At 40.8% G+C, this 15210-nt stretch overlaps 1 protein-coding gene across 4 annotated transcripts in view; it reads right to left on the bottom strand.

Annotated features, from left to right (window-relative positions):
* MDGA2 (MAM domain containing glycosylphosphatidylinositol anchor 2) overlaps window positions 1-15210 on the bottom strand; it is a 644994-nt gene that overhangs the window by 135132 nt on the left and 494652 nt on the right. For all 4 annotated transcript variants that reach the window (XM_074956572.1, XM_074956573.1, XM_074956574.1 and 1 more), the window contains exon 9: window positions 5270-5539. In XM_074956572.1, coding sequence (XP_074812673.1) covers window positions 5270-5539 — 270 coding nt within the window. The remainder of the gene's footprint in view (window positions 1-5269; window positions 5540-15210) is intronic.

Raw genomic sequence — 15210 nt, 5'->3', positions numbered from 1 at the left:
GAGACAAGGGTCACCGGGTCCAGGAGGGACGTGGGGCCAGCGGTAAGGCAGACCACCGGACTGCAGAGGGCGCTCCGGAGCCTGGTGGGCTAATTCCCGACGAAGACCAGCAGGAGGCGCTGCAGGGGTGAGTCCACACACTTACAAGCCCCAAGAAGAAAAGAACTCAGTTTGACTCTGAGATCATATTTTTAAACTTCCAAAGCCTAATATTTTGAAAGACTTGACCAAGAAGCACTCTGAGCCACAGAGGCAGAGTTGTAATACATCTCCGAACACTGGGGAAGTTCCAGAGGACTGGCAAAACCTAATGTTTTGCCAATATTTTTAAAAGGTGAAAGGAATGACTCATGTAACTGTAGACCAATTGGTTTGGAATTAGTCCTGGGCAAAATCATGGAACGGCTGATCTGAGAGATGCAATCAGTAAAGAATGGAAGGATGGCAGCATAATAATTCTCCATAAAATCAGTTTTAATAAAAAAATGTCAACTAGCTCTCATATTTATTTTTAAAGGCAACTATCCATGGATCCAGGCATTTCTATAAACTTTAAAAGGAAATAATGTGTGAAGGGGATTATTGCAGAATATTATCTCCTTTATACTCATTTGATAATACACTACATGCAAACCCCTATGTTAATTAAATGAATGTGAAGGTTGCAAGTCAAGCACACAAAAGTAAGGAAATGCCAGAGTAAAGGTTGGGATGGGATGATTTAGTCAGGGATTGGTCCTGCTTTGAGCAGGGGGTTGGACTAGATGACCTCCTGAGCCCCTTCCAACCCTGATAGTCTATGATTCTAAGGTTGCCTGCACAACCTTAATTTCAGAGTCGTAACTTGGACAAATGTGGATGGAATTTCACAGGGACAGGAAACGGTACATCCCTGACATCAGGGCGACCCTGTGGCTCAGTTTCAAGTGACTGCTACAATGCATGGAGTTGCTAGAGTTTCTCAACAAAATCATTTAAAGTATTTTTTAATGTATAAAACCAACATCATTTTCCCTAATTTTATGCTTGCAAATAACAACTGTTCTTGCTGAAAATTTCCCAAATAATTCAGCCTGAGGCAGACACCCAACATGGAAAATTTCAGTCCAATGGTTAAAGTTTGGCAAAGCCATAAGCAACTAAAACAGGGTCTTAAAATGTGAAGTGTCAGGTAACCTTGAGCATAGGCAGCAGAACCTGTAGTGCTAATAATATTCCATATTTCAGTGCTAGTCCTACAAATGTATAATTATAACAACAGTCCATTTGCCACCATGGAACTATTTGACTGAGTAATGAATTTCAGAAGACTCAGAGGCCATTCCAGCTCCCCCTGTCTGCCTATGGAAGGTCTCTTTGAGGTGAAATTCATACACTACCACAGAAGTAGCTGGATGTGGGGAGGCGTGCAGGTGGTGTGCAATCTGTGCAGCATGGAGTCCCACTTCCCACCCACCACCTGTGTGGAAATGAAGGGGTGGGAGAGCTTAAGCCATAGGTAAGGCTACTCCATGGATCCCTCCCCCCCATTTCTGCCACATGGGGAAGGGTGAGGTGTGTAAGGCCTTGCAAATCCTGAACATTTTTCTCAATGACTTGGATCAGAATATAAAATCATCACTGATACAGTTGGTAGATGACACAAAAATTGGGGGAATGATAACTAATGAAGAGGTCAGATCACTGCTACAAAACAATTTGGATTTCTTGGTAAGCTGGGCACAAGGAAACAATATATGTTTTAATATGGGCAAATGTAAACATCTTGGAACAAAGAATGAAGCCCATTCTTACCGGATGGGGGACTCTATCATGGGAAGCATGACTCTGTACACAATTTGTGGGTCATGGTGGATAATTAACTGAACATGATCTCCCAGTGCAACACGGTAGCCAAAAGGGCAAATGCGATCCTTGGATCTATAAACAGGAGAATCTTGAGTAGGTACAGGAAGTTTCTATATTTCTGTACTTGGCACTGGTGTGACTGCTGCTCGAATACTATGCCCACTTCTCGTGTTAACAGGATGTTGATAAATTGGAGAGGGTTTGGAGAAGAGCCATGAGAATAACCAAAGGATTAGAAAACGTGTCTCATAGTCAGAGAATTGAGGAACTCAATCTATGTAGCTTAACAAAAAGAAAGTTAAGGAGTGATTTGATCACAGTCCCTACATGAGGAACAAATATTTGACAATGGGCTCTTCAATCTAGCAGTTAAAGGAGTAACACAATCTAGTGACTGGAAGTTGAAGCTGGCAAAATCAGAATGCAAATAAGGTGTACATTTGTAACAATGAGAGTAATTAACTATTGAAATAATTTAACGAGGGCTATGGTGGATTCTGTATCAGTGGCAATTGTTAAATCATGACTAGATATTTCTCGCCAAGATCTGCTCTAGGAATTTTTGTGGGGGGCAGTTCTCTGGCCTGTGCTACACTAGAGGATCACAATGGTCCCTTCTGGGATTGGAATCTTCTCTAGCCACTGGGTTCTGGAGCATTTCAGCAGCCTTAGGACAGTGGAAGGGAAGGTGTCTTTGTCGGGACACCTCTTGTGCATCTGTCTAATGCTCAGCTTGGCTATCCAGGCCAGACACTGTAGTCAGGAACTACACAGTTCAGGAGATCTTGCACACACAGAAAAATATCTCCTACTGAATTGAATGAGAGTTGAGCAAAGTCTTCTGAATGTGGCCTTACATCAAGAAGTCTGCCATTTACCTCTTCCCACACGTTCCACAACACTACATGCAGTAATTCTCATCTGCTGATTACACTTCATAACTGAGCATTCAAACAGTTTTTCCACATACATGAGGGCTCATAAACATTCAGCAATATTCATGTCATTTTTCTGTATTCAAGCATTTTGTCAATTTTCTTTCAGTCTCTGCTGAATCTTAATTGCACCATATAATGCCTGAAAATTGCTTTCCATTGATCTTCACTTACGATGTGTGATGTCAGACTTTGAGATAAATATAGAATATTTTCATTTGTGAATGTTAAAATTTATCTTCATTTTGCACATGATTTGTGTTTTTTCTAAGGACACTGAGGTCATATTTGACTCAGACCGGTGAAATTGGAGTAATTAATTTTTTGTTTTCCATAAAATTCGTTTGTTTTTCTCAAATTTGGCTCAAAAATATAAGTTTAGTAAAATAGAATTTGTAAAATTCTAAGATCAATATTAATATTTCCACATATGTTTTTAATTCCGTAAGTTTTTTTCCCTGAGCGCATGCATTTTCCTCTACAGTCTTTGCAACTCAAACATTGCGGCATTGTGTTACCGTATGAGAATTTAAAAATAAAATTGACTAGAAATGGACCAGTCTGATTATCATTGTTCAAACTGACTCTGAGAGACAAGCACCCTGCTGCTGTCAGATTCCTGCAGTGGTTTCCAAAACAATGGGGTTTTGCTGTAAGATGTGAGCTAATTTCTTTGAATTCACGCTCTGTAAAAAATTCTACCAGGCTTCAGTCATTTCTTCACTCCCCTCCCCACTTTCTTTCTCTCCAATCCTGGAAACTTCAGCTGCCTTGTTGAGATCTAGAAGCAGAATATGTCCCCTTGGCTGCAATTTGTCTCTTGATGTGAGAGTAGGGTTTTGACCGCACACCACTAAAAGGCATATTTACCAACAGTGAACATGCAGGCTTTAACCTGAAAGACTGAGAAAAGCATAGAGGTCACGTCAGAAGAGGTTATGTTCCTGTTTTTAATAACACTATAAGAACTAAATACACATAATGGTACAGATAAAAAAGTGATGTGGCACACAGTGGGATGGATAGTACATCATAAAACTATTTCATAGCTAATTTCAGTTAGGTTCCTTGTTTTGTCACGGTAATAAATCACACCGAGGCTACACAGATTACCCCAATCTCAGCAAAATAATTGCCTTAGAATAGCTTTCCACAATCCTGGGTCCAAAGAGTGATGAACAATAAATTGGATTTCATTGACTCATTCGAGGAAATGGACTTTTTCTCGTGTTTCCTTCCAAGCCACCTGTGGATTAAACATCAATGCTTGCGAACCACAGTCATTTCAAAAACATAGAGACGCTGGTAACAACTGCCTTCATTTAGAATCAAAATAGACAGGCCAACCTAAAGCTTGATTAAATTTTATGAGGACCACAGACATCATTCACTGAAGTATTCACCTAGTCACTTTTGCATGGCATGTTAAGATCCATGGTGCCAACATAAGAAAAAGATGTCAGGCAGCACTTGTTAAAAGAAAACAACAAAATTTCTTTAAACACTTTGGAGTCTTCTTGGTCTTGATTCTTCTACCACCATATTCAACATCTGTTGACTACGGGGGCTGAATTTTGAGATAAATCTTGTCACTCCTTTATTTTTAAGATTTGCGAGGCAGGTTTAACCACGATACGCAATGATCGCTTCATTATGGGCACAATCCTGGAAGTATTTACTGCCAGGCATAGTGCTAACTGCCAACATAAATAAAGCCATGAGGTCATATGGGGATCAGGCCCTCGAAGAGGAAGAATACTTTCAATGGCAACTAATTTCCAACTGAAAAAGAACCAAGACTTTTATTTCTGATAAATGCTTTACAGCCCCATCCTATGGTTGAGGCTGAATATTAAAGACATGTTATAAACTCAAGTTTAAGTTTAGTACATTAATTATGTGATATGGCTAGACTAAAACTGAGGCTGTAAATCACATCCGACTTTGTGGTACTGCATCGCTGAATCAAACTCTCTATGTATGTCTTTTAATGAGAGATCCAGATTTCAAACCCTCACTGTACAAGAGTTTTTTTGAATCGTGAGTTTTGGTTAGGACCCATCCCTTCTTTTAACCTATCTTAAGCCAATGAGAAAGTCAGGATTGATTGTAAGTTTGTCGTCAGTTTGCTCTCCCAGCAATGCCTTATGTCACAGTCTTGACGACAAACGTCTGCAGACATAATGAAGGATATTTGATTTGTATCTTAATGAGACCAATGGCAGCAATTTTTGTCCTTGCACCAATGAAACATGCTTAATAACCTACTTCATTACCAACCTTGCTTTAATTCAAGCATTAGGCATTAAGTCACCTAATGTGTGTTACCAGAGATGCAAATCTTATGTTAAAAATAAACCCACTGGAGCAGCAGTGGTATTACTGTAGGACACACATGGATACTCAAAATGCTTTTGTTCTCATTCTCTCTGGTAGAAAACACCATTTTGCAGGAAAACTCATTGCCAGCACCTTGGAAAGCTTACCTGTAACGAGGAAGCTGCATCGGCCTGCCCCGGCTTCATTTATGATGTTACAATTGTAAATCCCATAACTGTCCCTGGAAAGGCTGCTCACTATGTACTCCGTAGAATCGTGAGCATCAAACTGACCAGTCCGCAGCAACTTGTTGCCTAGTCTCCACTCATATGTCAGAACCCGAGTTGGATATGCTCTCAGCACCCGGCAACTCATAGTGATGCTTCGACCCTGGCCCTGTCGAATCTCCAGAAACGTTGGTTCCACAGCAGGAGGATCTGTAGGAGACAGATTATTAGAGAAGATAAGCAACAAAAACAACATGAGTATGGCAAATAATGATAACATGTCCCCAGAAGGGTTACAATACGGTGAATCTACCTTGTGTCCATGAGATTAGAGATGGATACCCATCAATGGGAAAATTCGTTAAAAAAAGTAACACATCCAGAGTACTGTATTGCAATGTTTTATAGTTGATGTCCATTAGCGGAGATAAAACTTAATTTTACAGACAGCTACAGTGTTCTGGTTTTTTGTTTGTTTTTTTTTAAAGGAGAGCAGGAGACACAATAGGAATTATTGCTTCACGTGATATACCGGGATTGGATTGCAATGGAGAATAGGGGACCTCCAGGGTTATGGAGACCTACAACAGTTATAGGACCATGAACTCAGAGAAGAGACAAAAAGTTGGACATGGATGGAGTTCAGATTGTTTGAAAAACCTACTGCTTTGATGTTTGTATTCCCAGAGGGTGAGCCTCCTTGCAGGGTGCCAGGACTACAATGAGAAGCATGGTATAAGAACCTGAACAAAATAGAATAGGGGCGATACCCTGGTACAAAACTCAGCACCTTCTTCCTTTGCAGTGGCTGAGGGGGATATGAGATAATTTGGTAAGGTTCTCACCAGGGTATTGCCTCCCGGAAACCAAGTGGGCAGTCCTGTTCTTGTCTTTTCCATCTACCTGTTTAGTTGGTTTAGTCCCCCAGTTAGCAGAAGCCTGGTAGTTTTCCCATACCCTGATCTGAAATACTATTTAAAGCTATTTAGATTTGCAATTTAGCACTTTGTCAGACTTTGACGCTAATGGAATAAAAAATATGTAAAAACTGATATGCTTTAAATTTCCACTGGCTTTCTAATTGCAAGGCAGAAGTATTTTTTTCAAAATCAATACTTTTTGGAAAAAATGGGTTGATTCTGACAAAATGTTATTTGAATACAAACCAAAATGAAGTATTTCAATAATGTTGAAACACACCGTTCTGACATTAAAGGAATGGAATGTTTTGTTTCACAATGACTTTTAGAAATCAAACAAATTATTTTTATGTAAAACATTAAAACAATTTACAATGGTCAAAATCAAACCAAAAATATTTCTTTTTATAGGTTTTATTTTTTTTTTTGCACAAAAATTTAAAATCTTATGGTTTTCATTTCATCTTCGAATGAAAAAAAAAATTGCCACTGTAGAATTTCCCAGGAAAAGAAAATCTGGTTTTTGCTCTGCTCTAGCCAGAACTTTCTGAGTGGCTCTCTAGATCAGAGAAATCGGAGTACAAAAGGGGAAGACATTTGGTGGTGGATAAGCACAGTTTTAGAGAAAACTTTTAAAAGCTGTGTGTCATCGTTATGCTCCTTTCAGACCAATAAAGAGAAGAAACCTGGAAAGGCTCCTACTCCAGAAACACATGAGAAATCTACATATCGCTATTAAAAGAACTGTCTAATATGTCTAACTTTCAGAGCCAACCCTAGGTACAGTTATTACATATTGCATGAAACCTAGCTTACTCATTCCAAACCCGTCAAGACTCCCAACAGAGAAACTGCTCTCTCGTATGAAGTTTTCCTTCTGTGTGACGGGTATTAATGGGGTAGAACTTTCATTCAAGGAACTGCCTGTTGAGAAGTGAAGACTTTTGCAGTTGTGTTTGAAACCATGCAGTACAAGAGGCTTTGAATGGTGTGATAAAAGAGCGTACAGTCTATGGAGCACAGAAAGTTACAGATCACTCCTATTTCTCGGGAGGCTGATTAAACTCTCTTTCTCTGTCCCTCTCTCTCTCTCTCTTCCTTTTTTTTTTTTTTGCGCTTTCCAAAAGTCCTAAGGCAGATTTCATCCCGTGGTAAATGTCCTGTCTTTAAAGTAAGATGTAAAACCTTTAAAAATAAACCAAACCTCTCAAAGTGAGCTGTTTAATGGACTAAACTCTCTTTCTCTGTCCCTCTCTCTCTCTCTCTTTTCCTTTTTTTTTTTTTTTTTGCGCTTTCCAAAAGTCCTAAGGCAGATTTCGTCCCATGGTAAATGTCCTGTCTTTAAAGTAAGATGTAAAACCTTTAAAAATAAACCAAACCTCTCAAAGTGAGCTGTTTAATGGACTGTAAAGCAGCCTTACATCAAGGAATTTTTAGTAGACACTGGCTATGGCTGCAGCCATTAAAGGCCCTGCAATGCAGCCACTCTAGGACTAAAATTTTCATCAGGTAGGATTTATCTGCACTGTATGGCACATTTCAAATTGTTCAATGTAAATAAGTAAAAGTCTTGCTATGATAATGATACTAGTTTACTGTGGAATAGAGCTGAGTGAAAACTAGGACTTTGGTCCGGTGGGAAATTTTGATATTTCAACCTTTGCTTTTGCTCTGATGAAAATAAGAATGGGGATATGAGACACCTAAACTACAACTCCTATGAGGCAACGTGGCAGCTTAGGCAGATGCCAATCTGACAATAAACTGCTTCAGTTTGATTGGATGACTATACATGTTTCAATTCAAACTGACCCCAAACTAAAACAAATATTTCATTTAATTTTTCCCCTGGAATTTTTAAATTTTGCTGAACCTGCATTTCCCATTGAAAAAAATCATTTAGACAGAAAATAGCTACTGGAGAAAAATCTTTACAGAGTGTGTTTTGTTGTTAAAATGTTACTATCATATAGCAGCATCGGATCCAAAACATATTGTTCCTAGATTCTTCATAGATTTTAGCTTATTTAGCAGAGATCCCAATAACCTTCAAATTGTTGGCATTGAACCCAGGCATGATGTAAACTGAAAATGTATGCCACTACTAGGGTGACCAGACAGCAAATGTGAAAAATCGGGCCGGGGGTTGGAGGTAATAAAAGCCTATATAAGAAAAATACCCCCAAATCAGGACTGTCCCTATAAAATCAGGACATCTGGTCACTCTAACCCCTACCCACACAAATAGGACCTCCAATGGTAAGGCGATGCTAATTGCCTGCCGCTTAAAGACGACTCATAACCAGCATACTTTAAATGAAACTGAACCTTGTAGCATACCAGTTTCAGACAACATTTGTTACAGGCGATGGCATTCAGCTGTTGTACTTCATGCCTGTGTAACAATCAGCAAGACATTTTTCAAATGATTGTAAGCATCTTGAAAGTCATAGGGAGAGAAAAACATCTCTGGTGTGAAGGAAAATACATGGGCAGAGATAGTCATGCAAAGCAGAAGAATTTTGTTCATAGTATGTTGAGGTAGCAGAAGTTAACTCTGAGACAGCCACCCTACATAGGTGCTCGGATGAACAGACAGAGCACAGATGGATCTGCACATCCATGATCCCAAACCCAATCCTCCTGTGCATGCCCTGTCCCTTTCCATCTTTTGTGGCCCTCCAGTTCTACTACCTCTGGGGCCTCTATACCGCTGGCAGCTAGGTTTAGACCTTCATCAACAGACTAGAGCAGCAGTTCTCACACTGCGGCTCGGGACCCCAAAGTGGGTCACGACCCCATTTTAATGGGGTCAGCAGGCTGGCATAGACTTACTGGGGCCCTGGGCCAAAGCGAAAGCCCAAGCCTGAGTGCTTCAGCCCTGGGTGACGGGGCTAAGGTTACAGGTGCCCTGCCTGGGGCTAAAGCCCTAGGGCTTCGGCTTTGGGTCTCTGACCTGGGGCAGTGGGGCTTTGGCTTTGCCCCCCCCGCCAGGGTGTCGGGGCTTGGGCGGGCTCAGGCTTCAGTACCCCCTCCTGGGGTCCTGTAGTAATTGTTGTTGTCAGAAGGTGGTGGAATCTCCTTCCTTAGATATTTTTAAGATCAGGCTTGACAAAGCCCTGGCTGGGATGATTTAGTTGGGGATTGGTCCTGCTTTGAGCAGGGGGTCGGACTAGATGACCTCCTGAGGTCCCTTCCAAGCCTGATAGTCTTCTATGATTCTATGAAGGGGGTTGCAGTGTAATGAAGTTGAAGAACCGCTGAACTAGAGATGAGTTGGGCCAGATCCTCAGCTGGTGCAGTGACTTCCACGGCGCTATACAGCTGAGGAGGTTTCCCATTAAGTGTTCCAAAGAACGTAAAGCTTCTAAAACAGCAAAATCCCTAAATCCTTACCCTGATCTTGTTTCCAACCTCTCCCTATTAGTGTATTATGTGTACAGAAAACTTGTAACAGTTAGACAGGTAGATACGCTATACAGCTGCAGGCAAGGCCATATTCAGTATAGTGAGTGGAGATACCCAGAAACCCTTCAACTATTCAGTTTGCCATTGGAGAATGCAGGCTGGTTTCAAAACCTACCTGATTTCCTGCCAGCTCATTTGCCTGGCTCCTCATCAGCTCACCTGGCAGGTATCTGGGGAGCCCAGGATTCCAGTCTGACAGCCCACTGGTAAGCTATCCGGTGGGCTGATGAGGAGCCAATCCTGTGGAAGCTCTGGGAATGCCGGTGCCCAAGCTCTGAGGTTCCAGCTCCGCTGCACTCCCAGAGCTCTTATGCATCGGGCTCCTCTTCAGCCTGCTGGGTGGCACTTCCTATTGAAGCAAAACATTCCAGTGTTTCTAAACCAACAGTTTTCAGATTCTGTTTCGCAAAGAATTTTGCATTTTTTGGCTTTTGTTCCCAACCAGAAAATAACTAAGTTTTGAAATTCTGAAATCCTCCACTAAACAGAATTGCTGTTCTCTGCAAAGCTCTAACAGTGAGAGAGTTTACAATAGATTCTGATGGTATAGTTGCCAGAGCGTCTCTCCAAATAGGGGTGGACAAAAAGTATCTGGTCATGTTATTGCAACAACTTTGTGATCTGTGTATTCAGGTCAACAAGATAAGGCCCTCATCCTCCATCCACTTCCCTTCCCCCAGCAACATTGGGTAGGGAAGAAGGAGTAATTGGGGCTACCTTAGATTCCAACATTCCTCCCCCACAACCAAATGCCTTGTTGTCCACAGAGTGAATAGTAATTTGCATTGGTTCCTCCTCATATTATTTGAAGCTTCGCCCCCTCACCCCACAACCCACTACAAGGCAGGTAGCATGTGATCTGGGAAGTTCCTGTGGGAACTATGAGTTCATGGGATGCAACGAGATGGAGGTGCGGGCAAGATGAGTGACATCCTTGTGGATGCACCTTAGCTCTGGAGGATTCCAAATTCTCAGGGAAATCACAGGGAACCAAAAATTTGGGGGGGGAGGGGTGAAACTCCACCATATCTTCTGCATCAAAGAAGGCTCTCACTCCTGATGGAAGAATGCCATAGAAAATTCCACAAGTTTAAGTTAAGAATTCTCACTCCCCACCCCAGATAACGTCCGCATGGGGCAAATATGGGGTATTTACTCTCATGAGATATTTGCCTTTTAAATAAATGTTTCTTTGTTTAAAAAAGGCAAAAGATCTTTAAATAATGAGCCTCAAACTCAGCATGACCCGACTATACCTATTGATTGGAAGAAATAACCACCTCAGAACACTCATTCATTATTTATTTTATCTTTTCAGGTAATAACAGTTGTAGCTTGCATTAAAAAAAAGGTAAAAAGCAACAATGAACACCACAGTCAGGATGGAGACCTGTTGTGTTAATTTCAAAGTCATAAATAGGCCCAGAGAGTCAAATGTGTTAACATAACCCTGTCCCTGTACAACACTAAAGATTTAACATTATTTGGGGTGAGAGGGCTTAGTCTGCTTAGTTCCATGGCAACAACCACTATTAAAAATGTATTCAACCTTTTATAAAGGACACAGAGAAGAAGGAAAAAAACAATTATTACAACAGGCCAGAGCTTGCAGTAGAATCTAGGTGAGGACCTTTGACAAGATATGACAAGTCCTCAGATGTTTCAGGATAAAATGGTCTTGTATAAAACTTCAGCTGGAGATGTTAACGGCCAGGAGGAAACTTATTCCCTTGTGGTATAGGACTTATACACATATCTGACTCACTTGCATTATTTGTACCCGCATTTCAGAATTCTAGCCTCTCTGAAAAAAACATTTAAGGAGAAATTGCAAAGGAAGTACACTTCACTCTCTCAAACAATTATCCTTGGGAGACAGACATTCTAGTGTTACAACAGAAGTTATAGGAATGTTCGTGAGTCTAAGTACCATTGCATCATAATGATTATAACCAGGAAAATTTTAAGGCTCTCTAATTTAGACGGCAAGCAGAATGCCAAAAAAGTTTTTTTTACCAGGTAACTGCTTTTCACTGTATGTTCTGTATCAAGGCACTCCCTGACTGTAGTAGGTTTTTCTAATGAAATGATATCCCATTCAATGAATTTATCTAGATTTTTGTGGCCATGAGTGGTGACTCCTCCCTGTTAATTTGGTTTCTCCTGGTTCTTCTATGTCAGCCTAGGCAAGAGTATTTGCTCCTGTCTCCTGGTAGGCTGAGACAGGAAAGAATAAGAACTGTGATATCATTTCTCTTGGAGGTCACTTTTCAGCTGGTTCATCTAGTAGGAACCTTATATCAACAATAAATGCTCCTACAATGGAGAATTATTCCCAAGCCTTAATATGGAATAAACCCTGGTGGGATGTCTGGGCTGGTATAAGAGGATTCAGAAAAAAACAAATCAATGGATGGGAAATTATTTTTCATCAATGTCCCCCTATATCAGCCCAGACAAGTGGGCCTTCAACAGCAATACCTGATAGTAATAGCTAGCAGATCTATCTAGATACAAGAGCCTACCAAATTGAGCAATGGATGAAGCTGCACGAAACCCCGGGAGAGCATTATGTATAACACTAGTGGAAGTGCCTTCAGACACTGAGTCCACTAGACTGACATTCCTCTCCTGGAGCCACCGGTCTTTAATTATACTAATAGCCACGCTTGGGGTCTCTCATATCTTTTTTGCTATCCAAAGACAAAATAAGTGATCTGGCCGTCTCATCACTTAAGTCTGTCCCAGTCAAATCCTTCTATCAATCTGTGTATCTCAAGGTTTTTCTACTTCACCTGACGTCAGGTTAAGGTTTTTTCCTTCTCGTCATCGTATCCACTTTGAATATGTCCATGTCAGTGATATCTGAGTATTTTCTAGCAACTGGGCAAAAATTGGGTATGGCTCTCTCTATGTTATTTACAATTAGAATTCCAGTTTTGCTTTTCCATGAAGAATAACAGAGTAATGGGTGATGTGGATCTGTGATGGAAAATATTATATTCCTAAATTTGGGGAAGACCGATAAGCATTTGCTTTTTGCTACTGATGTTGCTTTGCAGTGTTTAAAATGCTGGCGATGCGGGGACAAATTTAAACAAGTGCTGTTTCCAATAACTGACGGAAACATATTGTAAATTACTCTGTTGCCTGAGGGATAGGCAGTGGAAAAGTCAATCATTCTAGCATCAGTTAAAAGGCCATTTTTTTCACTTACTGATGGAATGTTTGCCTGTGTAGATAAGTTAGGTGTTGTATTTGTATGACGCTTAATAATGAAGGTCAATTGCTTTTACAGTAGAACCACAGAGTTACGAACTCCTCGGGAATGGAGGTTGCTTGTAACTCTGAAATGTTTGTGACTCTGAACGAAATGTTATGGTTGGTCTTTCAAAAGTTTACAACTGAACATTGACTTAAGACAGCTCTGGAACAGAAGAAAAATGTTGCTTTTAACCATCTTCATTTAAATGAAACAAGCACAGAAACAGTTTCCTTACCTTGTCAAATCTTTTTTTAAAAAACTTTCCCTTTATTATTTTAGTAGCTTATGTTTAACACAGTCCTGTACTGAACTTGCTTTTTTTGTGTGTTTCTGCCACTGCCCAAGTGTGTACTTTCGGTTCCAAATGAGGTGTGTGGTTGACTGGTCAGTTCGTAACTCTGGTATTTATAACTCCGAGGTTCTACTGTATGTCTTTTATTTTTATGTCTGTGTTTGGATCTACAAATATACGGGGATGCGGGAAGAAAACTTCAGGAATTTCTTGACACCTACACATATGTGTGTGTGAGTGTTTGTCTGTATATACACACAGAAAATGTACACTACATACACAACTTTTCCACATTTGATCTGTACCTATAGTCTGATCTGCAAAAAAGTTTGTAAGTAATTCTGCTTAGGTGAGTAATCCCACTGGCTTCTTTGGCAAAGTTGCTCACCTGTATTAGCAGGCTCAAGCAGTAGGAGGGGAGGGATGGCTATCACTTAGATCCCATTGTTAAACCGAAACATTTACAACAAAGTGCAAAACTACAGGAAACTCACCTGGTGTCATGTTTCCTTACAACCTCAGATCCTGTTTACAGAAAGGTCAAGCAAAGTTCATATGCCTTTCAAGTGAACCTGGGCCAATTTAGGGTTGTATATCAAAGTCGTACCAAAACACGGATCTTCCATGATTGTGATGCACAGCACAGCTAGGTGAAATGCAGCAATTGGAAGATTCTGAATTTGGGGTTTGAAGGGAGAAAATTCAGGATTTTAATCTAAGAAGGGGCCATTTTGATCATCTTATCTGACCTGCTGTATAATACAAGGCACAGAATGTAACACAATAAAACCAAATCTCTTAACAGGAAACTGCAGTAATACCCCCAGCGTGCCTCCTCATCAGGTCTGGATCATGCACTGACACGCAGATCATGCACTGAGCTGCTGGACTAATTACGGTGAAAGCCTCATTGACCCGCACAGAAGGAAATATTCTCAGAAAGCCTTTGACAACTCCAACCCCTTGTATCCAGTTAGCCCGAGCCCTCCTCTTCCTCCAAAAGCTCTTCATGGGTGGCTTAGAAAAAGCTGCACTGGAAATTTCCTAGCTCCTGATTTAGCCTCTTTAACAGGGAAAAAATGTCTTCAAAGCTACAGCCCAGCTGTCTGTGAGAAGCAGCTGGAGGAGGAGCAGCTGGGCTGAGAGAAGGGAGTTGAAAGCACATCCAGCTCCATCAGTGCTCCCCTGCTGCTGACTTTTAGGCATTTGTATAAACGCTGACCTGGGAGTGTTAAACAGCTCCCGATCCAGCTCCTGTAAAACAAACTACACGTTAAAGATGCTGATGACAAGGGAAGCACTGAGGAAAGTGACTGGGAGCAGATGGCAGGTCTGCCTTTGACATCCCTTCCTGCCAGCCGCACTCAGCTGTGCTTCCTTGATGACTGAGCCACTGAGAAAAAAATTAAGGGCTAGATTGCACCAAGCCATGCCTACCTATGCAAAAAAGGTTAGATGATTTTCCCAAGGTTATGGAAGACATCACTGTCAGAGCTGAGATTAGAATGCAGAAATTCCTGGTTTCCCACTCTGGCTATGGCAATCATAAAGAACAAATAGGGGAAATAAATATGGCATTTTTAAAGGGAGGTTAATTTTTAGCCATATCCCAAACAGATCAAAGATTCCAAGGATGTTGAAAAATTGGAGAGGCTGCAGAAAAGAGAGACAAAAAAATGACTTGGGGTCTAAAGAAAATGACTGACAGTGAGAGATTTAAGGAGCTTAATCTATTTAGTTTATCAGTGGAAAAAAAGACTGAAAGGTGACTCGATTACAGTGTATAAGTGTCTTCACAGGGAGTCAATACTGGGTACTAAATGGCTCTTTAATCTAGCAGAGAAAGGCAGAACAAGAACCAATACATGGATTTGAAACAACACAAATCCAAATTAGAAATAAGGCACAGATTATTAAGTGAGGGTGATTAGTCAAT

This window comes from Natator depressus, chromosome 6 (assembly GCF_965152275.1).
Source record: "Natator depressus isolate rNatDep1 chromosome 6, rNatDep2.hap1, whole genome shotgun sequence".
In the NCBI taxonomy this organism is placed as follows: Eukaryota; Metazoa; Chordata; order Testudines; family Cheloniidae; genus Natator; species Natator depressus.
The sequence above is the reverse complement of the archived record's forward strand: the minus strand, read 5'-3'. Positions and strand labels throughout refer to the sequence as shown.